Source organism: Arvicanthis niloticus, chromosome 24 (genome assembly GCF_011762505.2).
Source record: "Arvicanthis niloticus isolate mArvNil1 chromosome 24, mArvNil1.pat.X, whole genome shotgun sequence".
NCBI classification, from domain to species: Eukaryota; Metazoa; Chordata; class Mammalia; order Rodentia; family Muridae; genus Arvicanthis; species Arvicanthis niloticus.
The window spans coordinates 25,633,800-25,659,918 of record NC_133432.1 but is presented as its reverse complement, the minus strand read 5'-3'; the positions used below and the strand labels follow the sequence as shown (position 1 = coordinate 25,659,918).

Below are 26,119 nucleotides of genomic sequence, written 5' to 3'. Positions count from 1 at the left end.
TTCTCTGTGTAGCCCTGGCTGTCCTGGAACTCACTCTGTAGACCAGGCTGGCCTCGAACTCAGAAATCCGCCTGCCTCTGCCTCCCAAGTGCTGGGATTAAAGGCGTGCGCCACCACCGCCCGGCGCAAAACACATTTTAAAAAAATTATTTTGAGACGAGGTCTTGCTGTGTAGCTCCAGCTGGCCTGGAACACTGACCTCGCTGGGATTAACAGTGAGGCTCCACGCAGGCCCTGACTGACTTTTTCCAATACAGGGTCTGATTGATCCGGTTTTGTTTTAGACAGGGAGGATCTCACTTAAGTAGCCCAGGTTGACTTAGAACTCGGGATTCCCCTGCCTTCACCTTCCAAATGTCGGGATTACAGACGTGGGTCACCGATCTCGGCTCTGTGCTTTGATTTCTAACACCACTCTTCCGCAGTCCAGGGGCATCAGGGAAACCTCAAGTGTTAAAACCGGCTGTAAGACGGGCTGTACTTTATTCTTTCTTTCCTTATTTTTTAGTTTTTTTTTTTTTCTTTTAGTCTCTATGCCGCTCTGGAACTCTCTTTGTGAACCAGGCCAGGCTCAAACTCCTCCTGCCTCTGCCTCCTGCGTGCTGAGGTGAAAGGCGTGCACCAATACGCCTACCTAAACCGTATTTTTCAAAACGCGGCTCTCGCGCCGCGTTCCGCCAGCTGCGGCCGTTCCCCTTTTCACCCGGCGCGCCGCGTCGAGGACAGTGACGTAGGCGGCGGCGCGCGGCGCGGTGTACCCTGGGATATTTAAGTCCGCTCCGCGGCGCGGAGCCGCGATGTCTCCGGCGGCTGCGGCGGCTGACGGAGGCGAGCGGCGGCGGCCCCCTTTGGGCGTACGGGAAGGCCGGGGCCGGGCCCGCGGCTGCGGAGGACCAGCGGGTGCCGCGGCACTCGGCCTAGCGCTGCTCGGCCTCGCGCTCTACCTAGTGCCCGCGGCGGCCGCGCTGGCCTGGCTGGCCGTGGGGTCGAGCGCGGCCTGGTGGGGCCTGAGCCGAGAACCCCGCGGCCCGAGGGGCCTGTCGTCGTTCGTGCGCGATTCGCGCCGTCACCCGCGGCCCGCGCTCACCGCTTCACCGCCTCCGGTCAAGTCGCCAGTCAACGGTAGCCTCTGCGAACCCCGCAGTCCGCTTGGAGGCCCCGACCCCGCTGAGCTATTACTCATGGGTAGCTACCTGGGCAAGCCAGGCCCGCCCGAGCCTGCCCTCCCGCAGGACCCTAGGGACAGGCCGGGGCGCCGCCCACCCTCACGCTCCCCGCCGGCGGCGGCGGCCCAGCGAGTCCACCACGTTTACCCCGCGCTCCCCACCCCACTTTTGCGACCCTCCCGGAGGCCACCCCACCGGTAAGCCCGGCGATCTTCCCAGGGTGGGTCTCTGCGGCTGCTGATTTAACCTGGGGCTCAACCTGAAAATCCAATTTAACTCACCTTCCCTTTCCCCCTTCTCATTTTTTCCCATTACTCTCCTTTCTCTTTACCCCTTTTCTTTTTAAAGGTAGGGTATATGGTGGCATAGGCTGTCTGGTCTCAAACCCTTTCTTTGCCTGAGCCTGTCCTTGAACTCATTCTCCTTCCTCCACCTTCTGGGTGAGGAGTTCACGGACAGGATTGCAGGTTCGCACCATGATGTATGCTGTGCTGGGATCGAACCCACAGCTTCATTCTTAGCAGGCAAGCAAGCACAATATCCATTCCCTAGCATTTGGGTTTTTGGTTTTTGTTTTTGTTTTTGTTTTTTTTTTTTTTTTGAGATAGGATCTCATGTAGCTTGAGCTGTCCCTTGAACTCACTCTGTAGGTGATGGTGATTTTGGACTGCAGATTCTCCTGCCTCCACCTACTAAGTGCTGGCATTACAGGTGTGCTCCACTGCACTCAGCCCAGATTCTGGGTAAAAGCATTTTTTTTTTTTATTGCATATGGATGTGGACATCAGAGGACAGCTTGCTGGAGTCATTTTTCTCCCTCCATGTGAGTCTGAGATCGATCTCAGGTCATCAGGTTTGGAAGACATTTCACTGGCCTTGATAAGTCTGCATAGTTGAGGTGATGAATACCTGTTAATGTTTGGTTTTTTGCTGTGTATTGGTGATTAGTGAACACAAGTTAGTGGGGAAAAACTATTCCTACACACTCCAACTGCATGTGGTTTTCTTCTGAATTACCTGTGTGGGCAAGGTTTTTGGTTTCCATCTTAATTTGATGAAGTCTGTGGTAGAGACAGCCATTAAACAACTGATATTTTCTGCCTTTGGGAGAAATTTGCCATAAAAATGCTATGTTTCCTGTTGTTTAGAGAAATGTAAAATCTGAGCTGTTAGTGTCACAGAGTGCTTTGTCTAGCATGCACACATCTCTGGGTTCCATGACTAGCACTATCAGAAAATAAGAGAGAAGCTGATATTCTCTGGAAGAGAAGTGTTAATGCCTCTTGTTTCTGCCGTCAGTTAAATTTGGTGTTCTTTTAGGACTGTGGTTGTACCATGTGTCTGTCTCCTGTTCTCCTCAGAGATTGTGGGCCTTTATCCAGTCGGTTTGTCATAACACCCCGAAGACGATATCCCATTCAGCAAGCCCAGTATTCCTTGCTTGGGGCACTTCCAACTGTCTGCTGGAATGGTGGCCATAAGAAGGCCGTGCTGTCCGCACGGAACTCCAGGATGGTGTGCAGCCCAGTGACAGTGAGGATTGCCCCTCCAGACAGCAAGCTGTTTCCATCACCAATGTGAGTATGTGTGTGTGTGTGTGTGTGTGTGTGTGTACAAACTTGTGTGTGCGAGTAAGCACCTGTACCTATGTTTGGAGACCAGAAGGCCTCAGGACTCTTATTGCTTTCACTTTTCTCCTTTCGGGCCAGAGTCTCTCTCTGAACCTGAGGCTCATGTTTCCATAGCTGTTCCAGCCCCAGCTGTCCTTTTTCCCTGGGAGCTGAGTTTATAGGGTATGCAGGATACCTGGATGGTTGCATGGGTCCTGGATCTGAACTCTAGTCCCTGTGATTGTTTAACTCTCAGTCTGTCTCTCCAGCACGCGCCCGTGCGCGCACACACACATTCATAGACCAGGGTGGCCTAAAATTGACTGAGTAGCTCAAGCTGTCCCGAAACTCAGGATGATCCTCCTGCTTCTCACTGTTGGGATTAAAGGCACAAGCCACCATGCCTGACTTAGGAGTCATGATAGTTTCTACTCGTAGATGAGTTAAGGTCTTGCTTGTCGTTTAGCTTCTGGTTTCTGTTCTGTACATGCATGGTAGTTAAAATATCCTGTCTCTAGAATATTGTCTTTGGTTATAGGCCAGAGCAGATACTCGACACAACACTGTCTTCAACATCAAGTAATGCCCCAGACCCTTGTGCGAAGGAGACTGTGCTGAATGCCCTCAAGGAAAAGAAGAAAAGGACAGCGGCAGAGGAAGACCAGCTGCACCTTGAAGGCCAGGAAAACAAGAGAAGGTAACGGCGGTCTCAGTAGTGTTAAATTGCCTTCCCGGGGAGGGGGACTCCAGAGAATTTAAGTGTGATTACCGTGGAGGTGTAGACGCCAGCTCCAGTCTGAGCCTTGGAGCAGCTGGTAGTAATGGCTTTAATACTGTTAACCTCTTAAGGCACGGATTAGGTAAGTTTCAGTCCTTCTGCACTTAAATCTGCATTGGCATTGTGGCCCTCACCCGCCACCCACCCAACCCAATTCACCCTTCCCCTCCCAGTGTTCTACTCTGTGGCCCGAGCTAGGGAATTCCCTACTCCTACCAGAGCTAGCCTTGAACTCCTGGGCCCTTTTATCTCAGCTTGTGTGACCAGCTATCTGCCTGGGATACTAATCCGTTAAGTTTTATTTTCAAAAGTAAAATGTGCTAAGTTTTCCCCTGTAATTGTGTAGTTCTGTTTGTTTTTGTTGTTGCTTGAGTTAAATACTAATAGTGTTGTTGAATAAAAGGCATTAATAGGTCTGTCAGTGATGAGCAGAACCAATTTCCTCTTTAGTATATGAGAACTTAGTGAGAATAAAGATGGCAGCTTCCTGAGTGTGCAGAGGGACGGTTGACGAGAGTCATTGGAAGATGCAGGACCTTTGTTTTACTTGGTGGTTGTTTTGTGGTCCTGGAGAAGAGACTTGGGGCTGCTACATGCTATGCAAGTGTTCGCCTGCCAAGCACAGCCTCCTAGTTCCTCAGTGTACAGTTCTAGGCAGAGGCTATACCGCTGACCATACACCCAGCCCCCTGCATTTTTTTGTAATTCAACAAATGCTTATCAAGCACCTACTGTGTGCTAGGCCCTACTCCTCCTCCATATGGGATTTCCAAAGCAGACAGATTTGTGTGTTGACATGTATACATAAGCAGATACACACACGTATATAGAAGTAGGTGTAGGGGGTTGGGTTTTTAAATTTTAATATAATTTTTTTATATGCTTGGTGCCCATGAAGTTCAGAAGCGTTCAGAAGTTCAGAGCTCCTGAAACTAGAGTTATGGATAATTGTGAGCCTTAGTGTAGGTGCTGGAAATTGACCCTGGCTCCTCTGCAAAAACATCCAGTGCTCTAAACTACTGAGCCATTTTTTCCAGCCTCAACTTCTGAAATTTAAAATTACATTGTATTCATTTAATTGTGTGTGGGAGAGGGGGTCCAGAGGGTGAACACACTTGCCACAGAAGATATGTGGAAGCCAGGGAGCAGCATGAAGGAACTGGTTCTCTCCTGCAGTGTGAACCCAGGATAGCATTGAAGCCATCACCCTACTCACACTGACCCAGCTCTCCAACCCCACTGTATTTTACTGGGATGGGTGTATTTGAGATGGGTTTGCTCTGTAGTCCTGGCCAGCCTCTTGCTATCTAGATAAGGCTGTCTCAGAGTTTAAGGGCAGTCTCTCCATGTGCCAACATTCCTTGCAAGGCTATTTATTTAAATGGCTAACAAGGTAATTACAGATTATAAGTGTATGAGAGATGGAAGGACAGTGTTAGAAATGTGAGGAGGCCTCTTTTAGGACAGGGTATATCACACACCTAAGAAGAATAACTATATTTGCCTGGACTACTCATAGCTGATAGATTTTTGTTGTTGTTTTTTGTTTGTTTTGTTTTTCCGAGACAGGGTTTCTCTCTTAGCCTTGGCTGTCCTGGAACTCACTCTGTAGACCAGGCTGGCCTCGAACTCAGAAGTCCACCTGCCTCTACCTCCCAAGTGCTGGGATTAAAGCATGTGCCACCACTGCCCGGCGCTGACAGATTTTCAATTGACCATTTCCAATACTGGATGACAAAAGGAAGTGAAGGAGATTTTGCTCTTGACTTATTTTTGAGACAGAGTTTTTATAGCCCAGGCCAGCTTGTAATTCACTGTGTTGTCCAGGCTAGACTGGAATTCATAATCATTCTGCCATAGCCTCCCAAGTGCTAGGATTATATGTGCGTATTGCCATGCCTCACACTAGGTAGGGAAATCTTAATGGCACGTGTGTTATGGACTGAAGGATATTAGATGAGTTGCAGGAATGGCAAGTATGCAGTTGTGCTGACACCCTGTAGCTAAGCAGGAATGACAGCCAGTGGCCAGGGAGGAAATGACAACTGTTGTATTGCGACCCTGGTGCACCTGTAGCTGAGGATTTGGTATTTTTTCCTGTAGTTGCAATGTAGCAGTGATCACTGACACTGTGTGTACCCTCTGTGTGAGATGTATAGGGGTTTTCTTAAGCCTTTGGAGCATTGGATTTATGTGAATTGCTACCTGTAATGTAGCTAAACTTATGATTGTAACATCTTGATATAAAATTAACCACTAAAAACCTGGTAAGTGTGTGGGGCATGGTCACTGGCACTTGTAACCCCAGCACCATGGAGGGCTGAGCCAGAAAGATTGGAAGTTTAGAGACAGCCTGAGGCTATGTAGTATGTAATGGTGTAGTATGGACAGAATAACAAGAGCTTGAATCAAAATGTTTTTTCTTCCTGTGGTAAGCCTGAATAGTTGAGGCATTTTGGAGATTTTTGATTGTTCCTTAGTTACCAGGTCAATCTTCTAGTAATGTATTTATAGAACTGAATGGTTTAAAACAAATTTTTTCTTGTTTAGCATGAAACATATACTCTATAGAGGTGGTGCTGGGCCAGGAATATGAAGAAATGCTTTCAGTTTTCTTACATGTTTGTATGTGCGTTGGTTCCCACATGGCCGTCAGAGCACAGTTTGTGAGGGTCAGTTCTCTCGTTCCACTGTGTAAGGTCCAGGGAATGAAAGGGTTGGGAGGACAGGCACACTGTTTCATGGAGGACTTTTTTGATTTATTACAGGCGCCATGATAGCAGTGGGAGTGGACATTCAGCATTCGAGCCCCTTGTGGCCAACGGAGTCCCTGCTGCCTTTGTGCCTAAGTAAGTGAGACCCTCAGTGACGGGGTGCTGCTGCTTAGGAAAAGTGGCTCTGACTGCGGCTGCCCCGTGTCCACATCACTCGCTGATCTGCGGCTTTCCAGTTACCATGACTAGATGTTTCCTCTCCAGTTTCTTTTCAGTTTTTTCCATTAATATGAGTGAAATACCCAGAAGGCTCGTGTTTAATGACATTTTACATAATTATATAATTATATATATATTGTGCTAATGTTGCAGACTATATATAACAACTGTGTATATATTGTGCTAGTTAGTTTTGTGGTAATCTTCCTGGAGTAAGCACTCTGATACCTGTAGTCACTGGTTGACTGAAGCCGAGACTGCTCCTAAAAGACCTTGCTCCTCGGCCGGTTCGTAGTCTCATCTGCTCCTCTAAACTATGAGGTGGGATGAGCGAGCGAGTGCAGTTTTACAGACTCAGAGGAATAGTCAGGCCGTTTTAAAGGTGCACTATAGTTGACAGGTGTCAGCTTTGTGTTGAGGTTTAAGGGCATCAGCCTGTTGGCTTTCCAGGTATTCTGTTCCAAGTAGCAAGTGAAGTGGAGCTTAGAAATGGGTGGTTAGCAGTGCTTTCCTTGAACCACTGAATAAAGCAGTCAGTGTCTAATGCTTGCTCCAGCTCACTCTATGTCACTAACATGGTACAGTGGTTCCATCCTCCACAAATGGATCACAGGCTGCTGCAGTACATGCAGTACATGTGGTGATGTGGAATGCCTCTACATTTGAGTTTAAAATGTGTGAGAGAAAGTTTGCGTGGAAATGGGTTCGAGTGTGGTGAAAAGGCTTCGTCAAGCCTTGCGTTCTGCTCACTGTACTGCACTGTGGGAGACTTGCACACACTGTAGACAACCGAGGGATGAAAGACCTTCAACAGGGAAAGGCTGGAGAGGAGGCTTTGAAAGCTCCAGCCTAGAGGACTGTCTCAAGGAAGCACAGGTCTCTGGGAGCTAACCAAGATGATGGCATGCTAGTGGGAGGAGGGGACAAAGCCTGGCTCTGCTGCAGCAGGTTGTGCAGGGGAAAGAAGAAGCACACTTGGCTACAGTTGTCAGGGAACTGCTTTGCACTTGATGTGGGTTGCCCTGGGAAAGGTAAGAGGACCAGACCATAGCAGGGATAGGTAACATAGGTCGACAGAAAAGGATTATGGGAGATTTCTCTTTTGGTTGGAGGCTCAACTCTGATTTTTCTTTTAGCAGCTTCATTGAGGGATCATTGACAGGTGTTAAACTTTTGCCCCCATGATGCCACAGTCAAGGGCTAACCCTTCCTGTTTGTGTTTCCCATGCTGTGCTTTACCCAGTCACTTTGTCTGATGCAGGCAGCCATATCATCTGCTGATAGCGCCATGCGCAGGACATTGTGCTCTTCCAGGCTTATTCAGAAAGGTGTGTGGCACCATGGAGAAAATAACAGAACAACACACCTGCAGTAGCGTATGTACACTTCTTCTTTCTGTTAGGCCTGGCTCCTTGAAGAGAAGTCTGGCTTCCCAGAGCTCAGATGACCACTTGAACAAACGGTCTCGCACCTCCTCTGTGAGCTCCCTGACAAGTATATGCACAGGAGGCATCCCCAGCTCCAGCCGCAATGCCATCACCAGCTCCTATAGCTCCACCCGTGGCATCTCACAGGTATGTGTCAGGGCCACGGGCGAGAGATGCAGCCCAAAACCAAAAAACCAAACAAACAAAAAGCTGGGCAGTGGTGGCGCACGCCTTTAATCCCAGCACTTAAAGAGGGAGGCAGAGGCAGTCGGATTTCTGAGTTCGAGGCCAGCCTGGTCTACAGAGTGAGTTCTAGGACAGCCAGAGCTACACAGAGAAAACCTGTCTCGAAAAACAAAAACAAAAAAAGAGATGCAGCCCACCCTCTGTTGCTTTGCACTGAGCCTGTGTCTAGGCTAACCAGAATACAAAGCCTTCAGTAGCAAATAAACAGAAAGCAAACCTGGTACAAACAGAGCAACCTACAGATGGACCAGCGAATAACAGTGTAGTAAATGGTACTGATTTAGTTGAAAGGGTTTGTTCAGTTTGGGACATAAAGAAGATTTATAGGCAACTAGAATTTAGTGTCATTTTTGATACATGCAGTAGTTGTCATTCTTGTTTAGTTAGTTAGCGTCCATAAGTAGGGAAGCCAGGCAGCTCCACTGTCAGGCACACTTGGGATTCAGTATTGGTATTGACACTAGGAACTGCACAGGCTCCTGCAGGTACATCAGTTACCTTTTGTGTTTGCTTTAGTTTTTGAGCCAAGGTCTCATGTATCCCTGGCTGTCCTGAAGCTCAGGCTAGGCTTGAACTAGTACTGATCCTCCTGCTTCTGCCTCCTAAGTATTAGGTTTTCAGCTTGCACCACTATGTCCAGCTTGTATTTTTTAATATTCATATTCATGGAATGTCAGAATCTACAAAAATAGAGGGTGTACTTTTTACTACACCATTTTTTGGTTTTTCGAGACAGGGTTTCTCTGTGTAGCCCTGGCTGTCCTGGAACTCACTTTGTAGACTAGGCTGGCCTCGAACTCAGAAATCCGCCTACCTCTGCCTCCCAAGTGCTGGGATTAAAGGCGTGCGCCACCACTGCCCGGCTGAGATGTGGTCTCTTATTTTTTTGTTTTCTTGCTTTTTTGGTTTTTTGTTTTTCTTTTTTCGAGACAGGGTTTTTCTGTGTAGTCCTGGATGTTCTGGAATTCACTCTGTAGACTAGGCTGGCCTTGAACTCACAGAAATCTACCCACCTCTGCCTCCCTAGTGCTGGGATTAAAGGTGTGTGCCTTTCTGCCTGGCCAGCTCAGTTATCTGCCTGCATAGCCGCATTGGCATTGTCAGTAATCGTCTCAGATGTGTCTCTCCTTGACTTGCAGCTGTGGAAGAGGAGTGGTCCCACCTCATCTCCCTTCTCCAGCCCAGCCTCCTCCCGCTCCCAGACGCCAGAGAGGCCAGCCAAGAAGACAAGGTTATCCCCGTTCCCTTCTGGTCGCTTTGTGTGGACGGGGCAGTGGGCTTACTAGAGAGTAGCTGTTGGGCTGCTTTCTCTGACTCAGCAAATCAAAGAGTCCAACCGTAGAGGAGCAGAAAGTGCCTGCTAGAGAGTTGTGTCCTTGTCCTACAGTGTGAGCAGCTGATGGTTGGGGTCCCTTCTCTGTCTTATACTCCAGTGGGAGTGGTGAACAGTGGACCGGGTCAGCAGGGAGCCTGGCCTCAGCTCACCCTTCACTGGAGCTCAGCTCCCTCGGGGATCAGGTCTGTCTGTGTCTGGCCCCACCTGCCACCCAGCCTTTTTTATTTTGTCTGTCTGTCTGTCTGTCTGTCTGTCTGTCTGTCATGGGCCTGCTTTCTCACCAGCGTCACTCCTCGCTTCTAGCACTAATCCACTATTAGAGCCTGAGGATGCAGTCTGGGGCCAGGCTCTGAGTAAAGCTTTGCAGATCCCTGTTCTCTATTTGATTAAAGGCTGGTTGCTCATGGCCTCTGTCAACTGCCTGCCTTTGTCTCTACAAGAACTGTAGCATGGTGACATGCTGACACCTTGAGGCGTGGTCTTTACACCTAGAGGCGTGGTCTTTCTAGACTTCGCCCTTGTAGAAGTGTGCAACTGTGTGCATGAGGTGCCATGCTGCCTCCAGGCATTCTCAGATAAAATTTAGCTTTCACAATCCCCACAGAGAGGAGGAGCCATGTCAGCAGTCCAGTTCATCAGCTCCCTTGGTGACAGACAAGGAGTCCCCAGGAGAAAAGGGTAAGTAGAGAAGCCATGGGGCCCGAGCGTAGCATCTGCAGTGGAAGTTAACCGTGTTGCTCTGTGTGGGGCATGGAAGATAGTCTAACCCTTCGGAGAAAGGCAGCACACAGTCCACCACAGAATGTGAGGACTACCAGGCCATGAGCAGTGTTGGGCTCTAAGGACTGGGGTCACAGCTGTCCCAGAAGCAGTTGTGTGAACCTTTGGAATGACATTGCAGGAACTTTCAGGAAGTGATCTCTTCCAATAAAACTGTCTTGTCCTTGAGTAGGGAGGCCAGCAACCCTGGGTTTCTGTCTGTAGTTACAGATACAGCCACTGGGAAGCAGCAGAGCTTGTGGACTTCCCCACCTACACCTGGCAGCTCGGGGCAACGCAAACGCAAGATTCAGCTGCTGCCCTCCCGGCGAGGGGACCAGCTCACCTTGGTAGGTCTTGTCCATCCTTCCCAGCTCTTACTCTCAGAGAGTCTGGGGCAGGTTTTTCCAGCTTCTAGGGGTTGGCCTAACCTGTCTCTGCTTTCTTGGGCAGCCTCCACCCCCTGAGCTCGGCTATTCCATCACTGCTGAAGACCTGGACATGGAGAGGAAAGCCTCACTGCAGTGGTTTAACAAGGTCTTGGAGGACAAGCCAGGTAAGGCTGTCCCACTGCAGCGCAGCATGCTCCACACAGGGGCAGTGTTTGTTTCCTGGGAAGAGAAGTTGTAGAATACTTGATTTTCCATTTAGTTTTGAGTCTCATTATCCAAGATTATCTTCAGAGTCATACTCCTCCTCCTGCTTCAGCATCCAAAGTGTAGGGTTACAGATGGCTGCCATTACAACCAGCTCTTGGACTTTGTTCTCCCTGATTCCACCTGGGGTCTTATTATTACCAGGAACTGTCACCAATACTTTCTCATGGGACATGGAAGTTCTGTTGTTTGTGAAAATAGTGTCACTGTGTAACTGGTTAGGCTCCCATTCGTAGTCCTGCCTGCACTCCCCGAGTGCTGGAGCACCGGCCGTGAGCCACCAGTGAGGTCAGGGAAGGGCCTCCCGTGTAAAAAGCTTGTCTTTCCTCTCCAGATGATGCCTCCACCTCAGCCGCTGACAACCCCCCTGCCACCAGCCCTCCCTTCACATTCACCCTGCCTACCGTGGGCCCTGCTGCTCCCTCAGCCTCACTCCCAGCTCCCAGCTCTAACCCACTGTTGGAGAGCTTGAAGAAGATGCAGGAGTCTCCAGCCCCATCATCCTCAGGTAAGCAGAGCAGTGTGCCCTGGAATTACAGGCTTTTGACCTGACGGGAGTATGCAGTCAGTTCAGGGATTCAGAATGCCCCCGTCTGGAAGCATAGGAGGTAGGCTGTAATAGTGGGTTCGTGATTCAAGGGCAGCTACCCTAGCCTCCTGAGTGTGTATCATCAATAAATTGAGAATATTGTCTTCCTTGGGAGGTGTGAACAGTATGACCAAGATTTGCCATGTAAGGTCTCTATAGCTTTCTGGACCCCAAGCCTGGAATAACTGAAATCCCTTTCTCTCTGGGTAAGGCTGGTGAACCTTGCCAGCTAGTACCTTCATGCTAACACACATGGACATCCTGTGTAACTTCTCACACTAGAGTGCAGGCATGACCCTGCTTTGCTGGCTTGGTAACTATGATGGGTCTTTGTCAATGAACAGGCACATGTAGGTAAGGAAATGCAGAGTTGCAGAAGTAACATTTTCCTTCATAGTCACACGGGCAGCCCCAGTTAGGCTCCCCTGCCTTCCCTTCTGTCTTGAATGGAATCTGAGATCACAAACATCTTGAGTACTGGTGTGGTGGTGGTTGCTGGAGGGTGCAGGCATGCTGATGCCACTCTCAGGCATCCTCAGGACTCGCCTCACTTCCTTCTCTTCCCAGAACCTGCTGAGGCAGCAACAATTGCAGCCCCTTCACCTCCGAAGACACCCAGCCTCCTGGCCCCTCTTGTATCACCACTGACAGGGCCCCTAGCCAGCACCTCCTCAGACTCCAAACCTACAGCCACCTTCCTAGGGCTGGCTTCTGCTTCATCTACAACACCATTCACTGACACCAAGTCTCCTGGAGTCTCTCAGGCTGAGCAGTCTGTCAGCACCCCAGTCTCCACAGCTCCCTCCCCGACTCCGAAGCCCAGCATGCTGTTTGGGATGCTGAGTCCGCCTGCCAGCTCTTCCTCCTCCCTTGCCACTCCTGGGCCAGCCTGTGCTTCTCCCATGTTTAAGCCCATTTTTCCAGCCACACCTAAAAGTGAGAGTGATAGCCCCCTGCCAGCTAGCTCCTCAGCCTCCACTGCAGCTTCATCCAGCACTGCCCTCCCCACGACGGCCAGCACTACAGCTCCCACTTTCAAGCCCATTTTTGACAGACTGGAGGCATTTACAGCCATGCCCCTGTCAACTCCCTTCTCCCTGAAGCAGACAACTGCTCCAGCCACCACCACAGCCACATCAGCTCCTCTCTTCACTGGCCTGGGCACTGCCACCTCCACGGTGGCCTCTGGCACCACAGCCTCTGCCTCAAAACCTGTGTTTGGCTTTGGCGTGACCACTGCAGCGAGCACTGCTAGTAGCACCATGACGTCCACCTCCCAGACTCTTCTGTTCGGGGGAGCCCCCGCTGTTACTACTTCCAGCTCCGCCCCAGCGCTGACCTCCATCTTCCAGTTCGGCAAGCCCCTTGCCCCAGCAGCATCTGCAGCAAGCGCCTCCTTTAGCCAGCCCCTTGCCAGCTCTGCCCAGACTGCTGCCAGCAATAGCAGTGGCTTCAGTGGTTTCGGCAGCACCCTCACCACCTCCACCTCGGCCCCTGCCACCACCAGCCAGCCCACGCTGACCTTCAGCAGCACTGTCACCCCCACCTTCAACATTCCCTTTAGCTCCGGTGCCAAACCTGCGCTCCCAGCCTACCCTGGAGCCAACCCACAGCCCACATTTGGAGCCACCGACGGGGCCACCAAGCCAGCACCTGCCCCAAGTTTTGGCAGCTCTTTCACTTTTGGCAACTCCGTGGCCTCAGCCCCATCAGCAGCCCCAGCCCCAGCCCCAGCCACCTTTGGCAGTGCTGTACAGCCAGCATTCGGGGGCTTGAAAGCTGCGGCCTCCACCTTTGGCACCCCTGCCAGCACTCAGCCAGCTTTTGGTAGCACCACACCCGTGTTCTCCTTTGGGTCAGCCACCACATCTGGCTTTGGTGCCGCCGTCGCCACCACACAGACCACCAACAGTGGGAGCAGCAGCTCTCTGTTTGGCAGCTCCACGCCATCCCCCTTCACATTCGGTGGCTCAGCAGCCCCTGCTGCCAGTGGAGCCTTTGGGCTCACTGCTACCCCAGGCACCAGCTCCTCCTCTGGGACTTTCAGCTTTGGATCTGGACAGAGCGGGACCACGGGCACCACCACCTCCTTTGGGGGAAGTCTGAGTCAGAACACCCTAGGTGCACCCAGCCAGAGCTCACCCTTCGCCTTCAGTGTGGGCAGCACACCAGAAAGCAAGCCTGTGTTTGGAGGTAAGTTGGCAAACCTGTTAAGGGTTAGTGCACACTAGTCTGTCTGCATTGTTATAGGCCAACTGGCAATCCAGACTAGTGAGGGAGCCATGTAGTCGGGAAAGCTTTCTGGAGGGTTGGAGACATACCTCAGTGGGTAAGACTTAAGACCAAATTTAGTTCTAGCACCCACATCAAGTACCTGTCAACTGTCTATAGCTGCAGCTTCAAGTATCTGCTGCCTCCTTTTGGCCTCCACAGGCACTTCATTGTATGCACACATGCACTTTAAAAAGAAATCTTTAAAAGACAGATCTGTGTATGGGTCTTTTGGCCATGCCTATGTCTGTGTACCACATGTGTGCTGGTGCCTACAGCAGTCAGAAGAGGGTGCTGGATCCCTGGGACCTGTGAGCTGCCATGGGGTTGCTGGAAATTGAATCTAGGTTCATGAATGGAAGGAAATGATGTTTGTGGTTCATGTGTTTGGTGTATACAGTCATCCTTAGCTTTTTTATTCTATATGATTATTCATGCTTGCACAGGAAGCACTCTTAAGTCACCAAGCCATCTCCCCAGCTGTTGTAATTTACAGTGTGTATGTGCACGCACGTCTGTGTGTGCCTGCGAATTACCATGGTGTTCAGATAGGGCTTAGAATATAACTTTATGAAGTTGGTTTTCTGCTTTCCTCTTACTTCAATTGTGAGACTAAAACTCAGGTCACCAGGCTTGTGCTGCAAGTGCCTTCACTCAGCCATCTCACTGCCTCCTTGTTTAGTGTGTGTGTGTGTGTGTGTGTGTGTGTGTGTGTGTGTGTGTGTGAGAGAGAGAGAGAGAGAGAGAGAGAGAGAGAGAGAGAGAGAGAGAGAGAGACTGTTTCCTAGTGTAACCCTGGCTGCCCTCAGATTCAAGATCTTCATACTTCATCTTTCCAGCTGCTACAGTGATAGACACACACTCACTGCAGGCTGTAGGGAGGGTAGTGTCAGGGCATAGAGACAGAAGCAGGAATGGTGGGTTTATGAGCAGAGAATAAGGCAAGATTGGCTGGAGATTGCAAGGCTGGCAGAGTGCAAGGTTGGTCATAGCCACGATTCACTGTCTGATTTTAAATGTCCAGGGAAGTCACAATAGAATTTCAAGCTTAAGGGGGAAGAGGGCTCATCTGCTGTATAGAGGGTGGATTTTGGCCCTAAGAGCCGCTGACTTCTTGGGTAAATAGGAGAGAAGCTCTGGTGAGTTGGGGAAGATGGCCCAGGGCAGGAGGCAGGCCTGTTGAGTGAGTTGTTGGGAAGATGAGAAAAGGGATATAATGAGAGACAGTGGAAGGCATGTTGATGCAGCTTGCAGAGGCTTGGGGGGCCTGTGGATTAAGTGGGTGGATGTAACTAGGGAGACAGCTCAGTAGTCAGAGTGCTTGATACTTCAAGTGTGAGAATCTGGGTTCAGTCTTCTATGCTAAAAAACTTGGTGAGGCAGTGGTAACCTGTAATCCCAATGCTGGCTGTGTGGAGGTAGGCAGAGCCCATGAACTCTATGGTCAGTCTAGCCAAAATAGCCAGCTCCAGGCTAGTGAGAGACTCCAGAGACACCCAGTGTCAACCTTTGCTTCTGTACACTCCCATAGATGGGTACTACTCTGGTGCAGATACATACACAACAGATAACACTCCAGCAAGTTCGTGTGTATGTGTCGCTAGCACTAAAAGGTCATGAATCTCGTGAAGTCACTTAAGAATGGTGATAGGGAGGGTGATGATTCAGGATTCTTCGGGAGGGAGGTGATTGATCGACAGGTGACCTCCAAAGGACCAGAACTGTTAATAAGAGCCTGGGACCTGAACCTCAGGCATTGGCCTGGGTGTGGTATTGTATGCCTGTCGTCCCAGCACTTACGCTGGGGCAGGAGGTTGGAGATTTGAAAGCCAACCTGGGCTACATAGCAGAAGACTCAGTCTCAAAAATAGCAAAACAAAGGAATTGGGTGTTTGAGGTAGGAGGGAAGTGTTCTGGAAGTAGCATCAGAGCAAGACAGGCCTGAGACACAGCAGAACAGGGGCCATTCCCACAGGGCATTCTGGGAATAAGAGGGACTCTACAAGATGAGTGAGAGGGAGGGATTAACCTGACAGCCCTACATTTCACTGCAGTTGTGTAATGGAGGGGTGGCAGAGGCTGGCTTCATCAGCTCTGGGTGCTGGAGGATAGGCCTGATAACAGTCTAGTCTCTTTAACTTTTTGGTCTTTCCTCTTTAGGCACATCCACACCTACTTTTGGGCAGAGTGCCCCTGCCCCAGGAGTAGGCACCGCAGGCAGCAGCCTCTCGTTTGGGGCCTCTTCAACACCTGCCCAAGGCTTTGTTGGAGTTGGACCTTTTGGTAAGCAGCCAGTCTATTGCCAGCATGGCATCCTTGTCCCTTAACATGAGGAGTGATTAGGAGTATAGTGGGTTGCTGGCTCTCAGGGTCCAGAGAAGTTAGACAGCAAAAGTTGTCTTCTCAGGAAACTCAAGTATTTGAGGAGCCAAGTGCTGGTGTTTTTTATTTATTTTTATGTGCCATCTATGTGAGGGTGTCAGATTCCCTAGAACAGGGGAGTTGTGAGCTGCTATGTTAATGCTGGGAATTGAACCCAGGACCTCTGGAAGAAGCAGCCAGTGCTCTTAACTGCTGAGCCATCTCTCCAGCCCAGAGCTGTGAAGGCTCCCAGTGGCTTCAGAAGCCCTAGTGGAACACTTAGGTTTCTGCTATTGACTGACTTCCCAGATCAAGGCACCAGCACATTTTCTGTGGTGGCAGCTGCCCTGATAAGGTCTTGTTAACTCTTTTCAGGATCAGCAGCCCCTTCGTTTTCCATTGGCGCGGGATCCAAGACCCCAGGGGCTCGACAGCGACTTCAGGCCCGAAGGCAGCACACCCGCAAGAAGTAGCCTGCCTCTTGTCTCCACTTCCCTATCCCTTGCCTGAATCTGGACCTCAGCACCTGCTAGGAAGAGCCTCTGACCCTTCAAATTCCATAGCAAACCCAGCCTGTCGCCAGGGTGGAAGTGGCAGCCTGGCCCTTTCTGTTCTAGAGGAAGCGAGTGCCCCAGGGAGGGGCAGAAGCCCGTTACTTTACTTGAACAGTCACACTGGTTAGGCTGGAGAACTGAAAAAAACATCTGTACATAGTGTCCTCTTGCTGCCCCAGCGCTTGTTTAGTGTGTAACCTAGGCAGCCTCCCCCTTTCCTTGGGCACCATCTCTGCTGCACCCACTTGGATCCCTAATACACATCAGGTGGGACTGGGGAAACGGAATGTCCCTAAGCTTTGCCTGCTTGGCTTGGCCATAAGAAGTGGTTCTCTTCCTCTGATTCCTTCAGGGTCTCTCCCTATTTCTTGCTGCTTTGTCCTTCACCGGTCCTCTGTGAGATTCATTCCTTTTAAATGGCAGTGAATCTTGCTTTGCCTTGGAGACCCCAGTGGGCGCTGTTCTGCCTCTTCTGCCAAGTCTGTTTTATCTTCAGCTCTCTGCTGATCCAGCCTCTAAAAGGTTGGTGGCTCAAGACTGTTAGCCTGGCAGAGCCAGGGGAGAAGTTTGCTCCAGGAAGTCCTGGGGCAGGTAGACCAGACCGCCCACCACTGCTTCTAGCTGCCTCTTAACCTGCCCACCACCCCACGGGCCAGTTTGCCTCTCCGGGATTGTATTTTCCAGGCCTTGTACTGTGTTTGTCTGATGTTAGTGTGTGTCGCTCCTTGAATCGAGTTTGGAGGAAGAACTGAATCGTATGTGTGGCGGCATGTTGGTAATGCCGGACTTGATATCACCTGGGCTCTCCCGGGCCTAGCTAATTGAATGCTGAAAGTGGCACCGCGTGACAGCCACAGTGCTGACTCCTGAATTCTCAATAGTGTTTTGACTTAAGGGCTGGCAGCCCAGGGGATGGAGCCTGTTGGGAGCAAAGACTTCCCTCTGTTGGTCCTCTCCCACATAACCCACGCAGGCCAGAGCATCTTCTGCCTGTGTTTGGAGATTAATGAGCTACACGTTTAGAGTCCTTAGCTGTATTCTCAAAAGGGTCCTATCTAGCCTGTCTTTCCTTCCAAAACTATACCACACCCTCTGGCCCCAGAGCCTGGCTGCCATGTCCATCCTCTTTGGGAGAAGTATGAATGCGTGTGTCTAAATTAAAAATATTTAAACATTTTTTAACAAAATAAAAATTTATTTTTGTATTTAAGCTAAATTGCCTTTTAAATTCCTTCAAGCTTGGTTCACTGAGGTGTATAAATGCTATTGGATAGTAGGAATTAGTTGTATAGTTATGCCTTTGTGAAGGAGGGGTTCATAGCCGCCCCCAGCAGCTCTCCTGAGGGGACAGAGCTCCTCTAGACATGTCGTATAAGTGTAATTCTTATTTTATAAACAGTGTGATATAGCTGTAACTGGTCCCCTTCCCTTTGTGACTGGGATTGAATGTTTTATGGCAGGGGTTAGGCTGGGTTCTGTAGAGCTGGAGAAGAGCTGGACCTCAAGTCCCAAATGCCTGTGAGGATGGGGATAGGTGGGGGTCTGAACACGAAGCCTCTACCTGTGCCTCAGGTAAGGAAGGGGCCTCCCTGCAATTCAGTCTGAGCTAATTACCTCAGCTCCACAGCAGGCCTGTATCCAGGACCCCAGAAGAGGCGTCCTGGAATAGCCTCGGTGTGTGAGCACATTTGTCCGTGCTCACACTGGACAGGGGCAGGGAGGCTGGGGCTTCCCACCACAGACTGAGTTCCTGTGAGTGTAGCTGAGATTTTTAGTATGAATGTGAGATTGTTCTTGCTTATGTCATTTAAAAATAAAACTGTGATCTGTCATAAATCTGAGTTTGCCCTTTATTTGTGAAGCAAAGACTGGGAGGACTGTCCAGTGAAGGACAGAGTGCCAGGATATCACTGTCTCTCCCAGATGAGCAGGGTCCCCACTAGGATGATTCTGCTGGCTGTGGGGCACTCAGTGCCTATGTGCTTGGCTGTGTGCTGCCACCTGCTGCTGCTCTGCGTCTTCTCTTTCTCTTTGGGGCTTGGCTGAGAGGTTCTGGAGCTACTGCATTGGTCTGTGGAGCTGGGCTGGAAGAAGAGGCCAGAGGTTAGCAGATGTGATAGCCCACACCTTAGCTCAGGAGGCAGAGCTCTTAAAAAGGTTGAGGCCAGCCTGGTCTACTTAGTTGTAGGCCAACCAGGGTTACACAGATACTGCCTCAAACAACCTCAGCTCCTCACTCACCTCGGCACTACCTCTGCACGTTCAAACACAGCAATGAAGAAGCCACCAGTGAGAGTGGTCTCGGGGGAAGCCCGGAGGCAGTGCTCAGACCCTGGAAAGGTACTCAGACCTCGGTGAGGCCATGTGGGTAGAACAGGAGCCAGTCTATGGAGAAGGAGAAGACTCAGACCCTGGGGAGAAGCAACCTGGGACCTCTCAGACCTGGGGATCATTACCTGAATGTCCCCGAGTTCTGCTGTAGAGCCTCTTGGACCACGTCTTCATTCTCTTCTTGGCAAAAAGAACATGTGGAGTAGACTAGGCGTTGCAGAGAGGGGAACCTGAGTGCATGGCACAGAGCCCGCTGCTGGAACCCTGCCAAGGCCTGCAAGCGCTCCTTGCTAGGTGTGCCTTCCCCATGTTCCTCCAGCTGCCGGCTCAGCATGCCTGTGGAAAAAGAGCTGCAATTATGAAACCATTTCCACACCCAAATCCCCATTTTAGAGATAAGAGCATCTGCCTGAAGTCACAGGTCCGAAGCAACACCAAGACTAACTGGTAGCCTCTAGTATCCAAGTTGCTGCAGGCCTATGACCACAGCAACACTGTCCCCATCTCACCAGAGCCACTACAAGAAGGGTCCAGCAAGATGTACTGGACCTGGCCGTAACGCGGGTCAGAGGGAGAAACTGTCAGGAAGTCCTTCTCTGCTAACTCGCAGCAAGAGACCCCAGCCCGAGCCAGCAGCGTAGCCATGGCTGCCAGCCGCTTAGCATCCTGGTCAAAAGCAAAGATCTTCCTAGGGAAGAGAACAGAGGCAGAATGAACTGAGAATTTCCTTTAAATTAAGACTTCTATGTGTCTGTCTGCTACATTGTGGAGGCCAGGAAACGATGTTGGAATCTAGGGAACTGGAGATACAGAGGTTGTGAGTGACCTGACATGGGTGCTGAGTACTGACTGAACTCGGTTCCTGGAAGAGTGGCAAGTGTTCACTGAGTCAGTCTGCCAACCCCTGAACTGAACATTTATGGAGCATGCAAACACACAGATAACATCAAATTGTAATGTGTGCTAAGCCGGGACACAGGTCTGGGCACGTGGCTCAGCAGTAGAGGGCTTACTTAGAATCCCCCAGCGAGGGGTTCTGAGAGTCGCTCAGTGGGAGAGTGCTTACCTAGCATGCTTTGGGGGTTTAATCCCCAATACACTACCACCCAAAACCAAAAAGCTACGACACAACATATTTAAACCATCTACAGGGGTCACTGCCACAGATAACCAGCCCGGTAAGAACCCCAAGAGCTGAGGGAGTTTTGTCTCCAACCAACAGCCTAGCTTGGGATGAGACTATGAGCTGCCAGAGGCACTTAGTGAGACTTTCCCCTACAAAGGACAAGATTCGTTCCCAGCCCTCCCTCCCTCAAAGCCCATCACCAGCACTCACCCCTGGTTCTTCAGAAGGGCTGCAATGTAGCTGGTCTTGTTGCCAGGGGCAGCACAGGCATCAATGACATGGGAGCCTGGTGGGGGAGACAGCAGCATGGCTGGGAGGCAGCTGGCCTAGCAGGGCAGAAGACGGTAGCAGCCGGGTGAACACGGAGCCTGCAGCCACTTCCCCACACCTCCTCCCGTCCTGCCTACCTTATCCTGTAGGATGAGATGGCCAGCACGGTAGAGCGGGTGCTCATGCAGATCTGTCTGTGCAGGAAATACGAGGAGCTCGGGCAGCAAGGGATCCAAAAGAAAATGTTGCCCTTTGAGACTTCGCAAGTCCTCCAGGCTGGGAGGGGAAAACCACTGGTTAGGTTTTGTTTTTAGTCTTTTTATTTTGTGTTTGGGTGCTTTGTCTGTGTATCAGTATGCATGCAATGCCTGTAGAGGGCCAAAAGAGGACGTTACCGATGGTCTGACTACCATGTGGGTGCTAAGAATCAAACTCTGGTCCTCCAGAAAAAGCAGTCTGTGCCATTAACCACTGAGCCATCTCCCCTGTTTTTCGTTTTTAGGAAAGTTCCTGTTCTTTTAAATTATGAACGTATGTGTAGGTATATCCATGTGCAAACAGATAACCCTGAGAGGCATCAGCGCCCCCTGGAGAGGAGTTACAAGCCACACAACACGGGTGCTAGGAACGGAACTCGGGTCCTCTGCAAGAGCAATGTGCATACTTTAACGTTTCTATGGGCAACGTTTCTAGCTCTAGGTCTGATTTGGTTTTGAGACAGGATCTGGAACTCAATCCCACCTCAGCTTCCCAGCGCTGGAATGACAGGTCTGTAGCCTCATCCCCTGCCTGTAAGAAAAAGAGGCAGAACTTGCAAGGGTCAGTGAGGTGGCTCACCAGGTAAAACCACTTGCTACACAAGCCTGACAACCTGAGGTAATGCCTGGAACCCGCAGAGAGGCTGAGAAGACCCATCCTGCAAGCTTGTTTTTCTGACCACAGGCACGTGGCATGTGCATGTCCTCACATAACACACAATAATGAGAATTAAAAAGACTTGGGCTGGAGAGATGGCTCAGCGGTTAAGAGCACTGACCGTTCTTCCAGAGGTCCTGAGTTCAATTCCCAGCAACCACATGGTGGCTCACAACCATCTGTAATGGGATCTGATGCCGTCTTATGGTGTGTCTGAAGACAGCTACAGTGTACTTACATATAATAAGTAAAAATAAAAGCTTTGGGCCAGATAGAGCAGGGCCAGGGCAAGAGAGAGAAGGGAAGGGAAAAAAGAAAAAAAGAGTTTAAATTGGGTCGGTACATTGATTTTATAAATGTTAACGGTGAGGACAGCACTTCACATAAATACGTAACACAAAATGACGGAAGTGTGTTGGAGGCCATTTTAAAAATAGTTGAGAGTTTTGTCCTGATCCAAAGCCAAAATCTATCCAACAACTTTTTGTAAAACTCTAGTCAACAAATCAAATATTAATTTTTTCATTTAGTTTTTAGTTTTGTTTTTTGAGACAGGGTTTCTCTATAGAGCCTTGGCTGACCTGGAATTCACTCTGTAGACCAGGCTAGCCCAGAACCCAGAGATCCCCGTACCTCTGCCTCCCAAATGTTAAAGGTGTGTGCCACCGCTCCCTAGCCTATGGTGTTTTGGCTTAGAGCTGAAGAGGCTGTGATGTGGACAGGAGAGAGGAAAGGCGGGAGAGCACAGCTAGACTAGAGAGCAAACGGAGGGGCTCTGCACAGAACGCACAAGAACTGCAAGAATACCAGGGTTCAGGGTAAGAGACAAACAGGTCTCAGAAGATGCGGAGAACCGGCTGGGGCGGAGACGCAGCTCAGCAGTTAGAAGCACACACACACTGCTCTCACAGACAACCTACATCCTGTTCCTTGCACCATGTCCATCAGCTCCCCTGCCTAGGACCCCAACTCTGGAGGGTCCAAAGTCCTTCTCAGATACATGCGCACACCCACACATAGACCTGTAGGTCATTTAAAACAAAAGTAACATCTTTTTTAAAAAAGAAAGAAAATTCTGTTGAGAAAGTAGAAAAAATATCTAGAGAGAGCAGTCATTCTCCCCTCCCTCCTTACCCCTCCCCCCAGCCCCTCCCATGCTCAGTCCCTCCCCTCTCAGACTCCTACTTCCTTATGGATCTGGACACAGAGGAAAGTGAAGGCACCCGGGCAGGATGCTCAGCTCTCACCTGGAAGCCCGACCCTGGTAGGAGAAACCTTGTCTCTTGAAATAATCAATCGCATCCTCAGGGCAGGTCTTGAGTGTGTTCACACGCACGAACCGTGGTACCTGGTAGGCTGGAAGCCACAGCGGTGAGGTGGAGAGGAAGGCAAGCCCCTCCTGAGGGCCATCGCCCTCCCCTCAGCCTCCAATTCACCTTGGCCAGGTTTGGATCTCTCTTGTAACAGATCTTCGTTTCGGCTCACACCCCGATGAACCTTGAGTCGGGCCAGCTCGGCCTTGAGCCTTGCCTGGTGCCGGCCCAGCAGAGCCTTCCATCGGCCTCCACCCCCTCGAAACCCCTTCCCCAGCAGCAATTCATACACTAGCACCTGGACAGAAAAAACAAACAAACAAATAAACAAACAAAAAAACATTATTAACACCATAAAAACTTCCAGTGGGGGGAGTTAAGTACCTGTCCAGGTGGTCACGTCAACGGAATTTTCTTGCCCAAGATCATACCAGAAATTAATGGCCCAATGTGTGGGCAAATATGTATAGTCCCAGCGACATCAGATGCACAAGCAAGAGAACTACAAGCTAACTGGGTAATGGTGCTTTTAATCCCAGCACTCAAGAGGCAGAGGCAGGCAGATCTCTGTGATTTCAAGGCCAGCCTGATCTACAGAGTGAGTTCCTGGATAGCCAGGCCTACACAGAGAAACCCTATCTTGAAAAACCGAAGTGGGCTGGAGATGGCTCAGCGGTTCAGAGCACTGACTGCTCTTCCAGAGGTCCTGAGTTCAATTCCCAGCAATCACATGGTGGCTCACAACCATCTGTAATGGGATCCAATGCTCTCTTCTGGTGTGTCTGAAGACAACGATAATGTACTTATATACATAAAATAAATAAATCTTTTTTTGTTTTGTTTTTCGAGACAGGGTTTCTCTGTGTAGCCCTGGCTGTCCTGGAACTCACTCTGTAGACCAGGCTGGCCTCGAACTCAGAAATCTGCCTGCCTGCCTCTGCCTCCCAAGTGCTGGGATTAAAGGCGTGCACCACCACCGCCCCGCAAATAAATAAATCTTAAAAAAAAGATCCAGAGGAAGAGAAAGAGTCAGAGCAGCAGCAGGAAGATAAAGAGGAGGTGGCTATAAGCTGAAGATCAACCTTAATTACCAATTTAAGACCTTCCTGAACAACTTAGCAGAACCCTGTCTCAAAGGCTGGGCACAGAGCTCAGTAGAGTCTCCAAGGGAAGGGCTGAGGGTGTGGCTCAAAATGTCTGCCTAGCGCTTACCAGTTAACAGACTGAGAGTCAAGGCTCAGCAGTACAGTAGAAAGCTTGCTTAGTATCCACCAGAGAAAGAATAGGGGTTCCAGCTTGGCAATAAGCACCTACCTCAATTCCCCTAATGAAGAGCTTCGTTTGTAGCTCAGTGGCAGAGCCCCTGCCTAGAATCCCCCAGTGAGGGGCTGGGGGCGTGGCTCAGTGGTAGAGCACCTGCCTAGAATCCCCCAGTGAGGGGCTGGGGGCGTGGCTCAGCGGTAGAGCCCCTGCCTAGAATCCCCCAGTGAGGGGCTGGGGGCGTGGCTCAGTGGTGGAGCCCCTGCCTAGAATCCCCCAGTGAGGGGCTGGGGGCACTGCTCAAGAATAGAGCATGTGTCTAGTGATGTTGTCCAATGAGGTGCTGTGGGTGTGGCTCAGTGGGCGAACTCTTCTAAGGCTTGTTGGAGGAGACTCTGGGTTAAATCTCCAGCATTACAAAAAGACAGACAGACAGGCAGGCGGGCAAACAAACGAGAGCAAATTCCGCATGTAAACTCGGCGTCCTGCCCCATGCCTGTAGCTTTCCCCCTAGGTTCAGCAGAACTCTGGACCCCAACCTTCCTTGCCACCATCCCCCTTCCCGGTAGGTAGCCTCAGCCACAGCTAGTTTGCGACTTCGTCCTACTTAAACCCTTCACGCAATGCTTCAAGGAAAGTCACATCTGTCCCAGCTCAACTGGGACCCCAGGTGCACGGGTGACATCTTCCGACCGCTGCTCACCTTGGCGAGGTGCGGCCGCAGCTTCTTCTCGGCGCGGAGGAGCCCGGCGCTGGCGATCACGGCGTCCAGCACGGCCGAGTAGCGCTGCGTCTCGCACACCAGCGCGTACAACTGCTTCAGGTTCTGCGCGGCAGAGGGGAGACCTGCTGCACCCAACGCGGGCCGGGCCTCGCACTCCCGCCCGGCCAGGCCCCGCTCCCCAGCCCTCCCTTCCAGCACCCGGCCTCACTACCTGGAAGTTGCTGGAATACACCAGCCCCTTGAGGGAGCCTTGGCGGCTTTCCACGCCGGCCAGCACCGCCGCGGCTGTAGCGTAGAGCCCCATGTTCTCCCTTCCGCAAAGGCTTTACGACGCTGTCGCAAAGCTCGGCCTGGCTTTACGGCCGCCGCAACCGCTTATACAACCGGATTTCCGGAGTCAAAGGGCTCGACCCTTTGTTAGGCTCCAGAGACGGTGGATGCTTCCCATTTTCAGCATCTATAAATTAATCTTAGGTTCTAAAGCCGGGCGTGCTGGACCACGCCTTTAATCCTAGCACGCGGGGAAACTGAGGCAGAAGGATCTCTGCGATTTCGAGGCCAGCTAGGTCTACATAGTTCCAGGTCAGCCAGAGCTACATAGTCTCAAAAGACCAAAAAAGGAAGAAAAAAAGTCATTCTACTTTCTTTGTATAATTTAGGGTAGCTATTTTGTAGCTTTTAAGGTTTTTAAGACTGAAACTCAGAAGGTACCGCAGACTCTCCTAGCAGTCCTGTCTCGGCCTCTCCCTATGACAGGATGAGAGGCTGAGAGTGTGGCTCAGTGGTAGAGCACCTGCCTTAAATCCAGTGTTGTGTGCTTGGAGTTGCTGAACACCCACCTAGTAAATGTGGGTATATGGTATTCTATCCCTAGCTTTGGGGAAAAAAAAATAGACTAGACTCCGTGTGTGTGTGTGTGTGTGTGTGTTTAAAAAGGTGTGTTTTTAATAGGGCAGACAGACATTGTCCCTAGAAGTAGAGCACCTGCTGACCATGTGCTAATCCCTGGGATGAATTCTCAAGGCTGAAGAGGAGGAGGAGGCCTGGTGGTGTAACTCAGTCTGTAGAGAGCTTGCCTAACAGGCAGAAAGCCTTTGGTTCCAGTCCTTCTGCTGCATAAACCAGGCATGATGGCACGGTCCTGTATCCCAGCACTCAAGAGGTAGAGGCAGGAGGATCAAGAAAGATTCTGGGCGGACTGGAGAGATGGCTCCGTAGTTAAGAGCACTGACCGCTCTCCCAGAATTCAATTCCCAGCAACCACATGGTGGCTCACAACCATCTGCAATGGGGTCTGATGCCCTCTTCTAGTGTGTGTCTGAAGAGAGCAACAGTGTGCTCACATACATAAATAAATCTTTTTTAAAAAAGAACAAGGTAATCTTTGGCTAGCTAACTCAGGCCAGCCTGGGCTACATGAGACTGTATCAAAATAAGAGTAGTTGGGGCTTAAAAATGTTGGTCAGCCATTAAGAGCACACACTGTTCCCAGAC

General features: G+C 50.5%; 2 protein-coding genes across 4 annotated transcripts; one reads left to right on the top strand and one right to left on the bottom strand.

Annotated features, from left to right (window-relative positions):
- The first annotated feature begins 761 nt into the window (after nucleotides 1-761).
- Nucleotides 762-18,522, top strand: LOC143437899 (nuclear envelope pore membrane protein POM 121). The gene is made up of 13 exons (XM_076923168.1): nucleotides 762-1,363; nucleotides 2,528-2,743; nucleotides 3,315-3,473; nucleotides 6,323-6,403; nucleotides 7,890-8,061; nucleotides 9,300-9,391; nucleotides 10,101-10,174; nucleotides 10,481-10,605; nucleotides 10,709-10,811; nucleotides 11,246-11,419; nucleotides 12,068-13,693; nucleotides 15,932-16,054; nucleotides 16,508-18,522. The coding sequence occupies exons 1-13, from the start codon at nucleotides 798-800 to the stop codon at nucleotides 16,603-16,605; spliced, it is 3,609 nt and encodes a 1,202-aa protein (XP_076779283.1). The 5' UTR covers nucleotides 762-797; the 3' UTR covers nucleotides 16,606-18,522.
- On the bottom strand, nucleotides 18,519-24,991 carry Nsun5 (NOP2/Sun RNA methyltransferase 5). 3 transcript variants are annotated; one of them, XM_076923171.1, is made up of 11 exons: nucleotides 24,837-24,990; nucleotides 24,605-24,727; nucleotides 22,765-22,939; nucleotides 22,576-22,684; nucleotides 21,155-21,202; nucleotides 20,551-20,689; nucleotides 20,354-20,469; nucleotides 19,527-19,705; nucleotides 19,143-19,353; nucleotides 18,928-19,071; nucleotides 18,519-18,770 (listed from the first exon to the last, which is right to left on the bottom strand). In XM_076923171.1, exons 1-11 carry the CDS (start codon nucleotides 24,927-24,929, stop codon nucleotides 18,662-18,664), a joined length of 1,446 nt encoding a protein of 481 aa, XP_076779286.1. In that variant the 5' UTR covers nucleotides 24,930-24,990; the 3' UTR covers nucleotides 18,519-18,661. The 3 variants fall into 3 exon arrangements, with proteins under 3 accessions (XP_076779286.1, XP_076779288.1, XP_076779287.1); XM_076923173.1 differs by lacking the exon at nucleotides 21,155-21,202 and having other exon boundaries at nucleotides 18,936-19,071; nucleotides 24,837-24,991; XM_076923172.1 differs by lacking the exon at nucleotides 21,155-21,202 and having other exon boundaries at nucleotides 24,837-24,989.
- Between the last annotated feature and the right edge of the window lie 1,128 nt (nucleotides 24,992-26,119).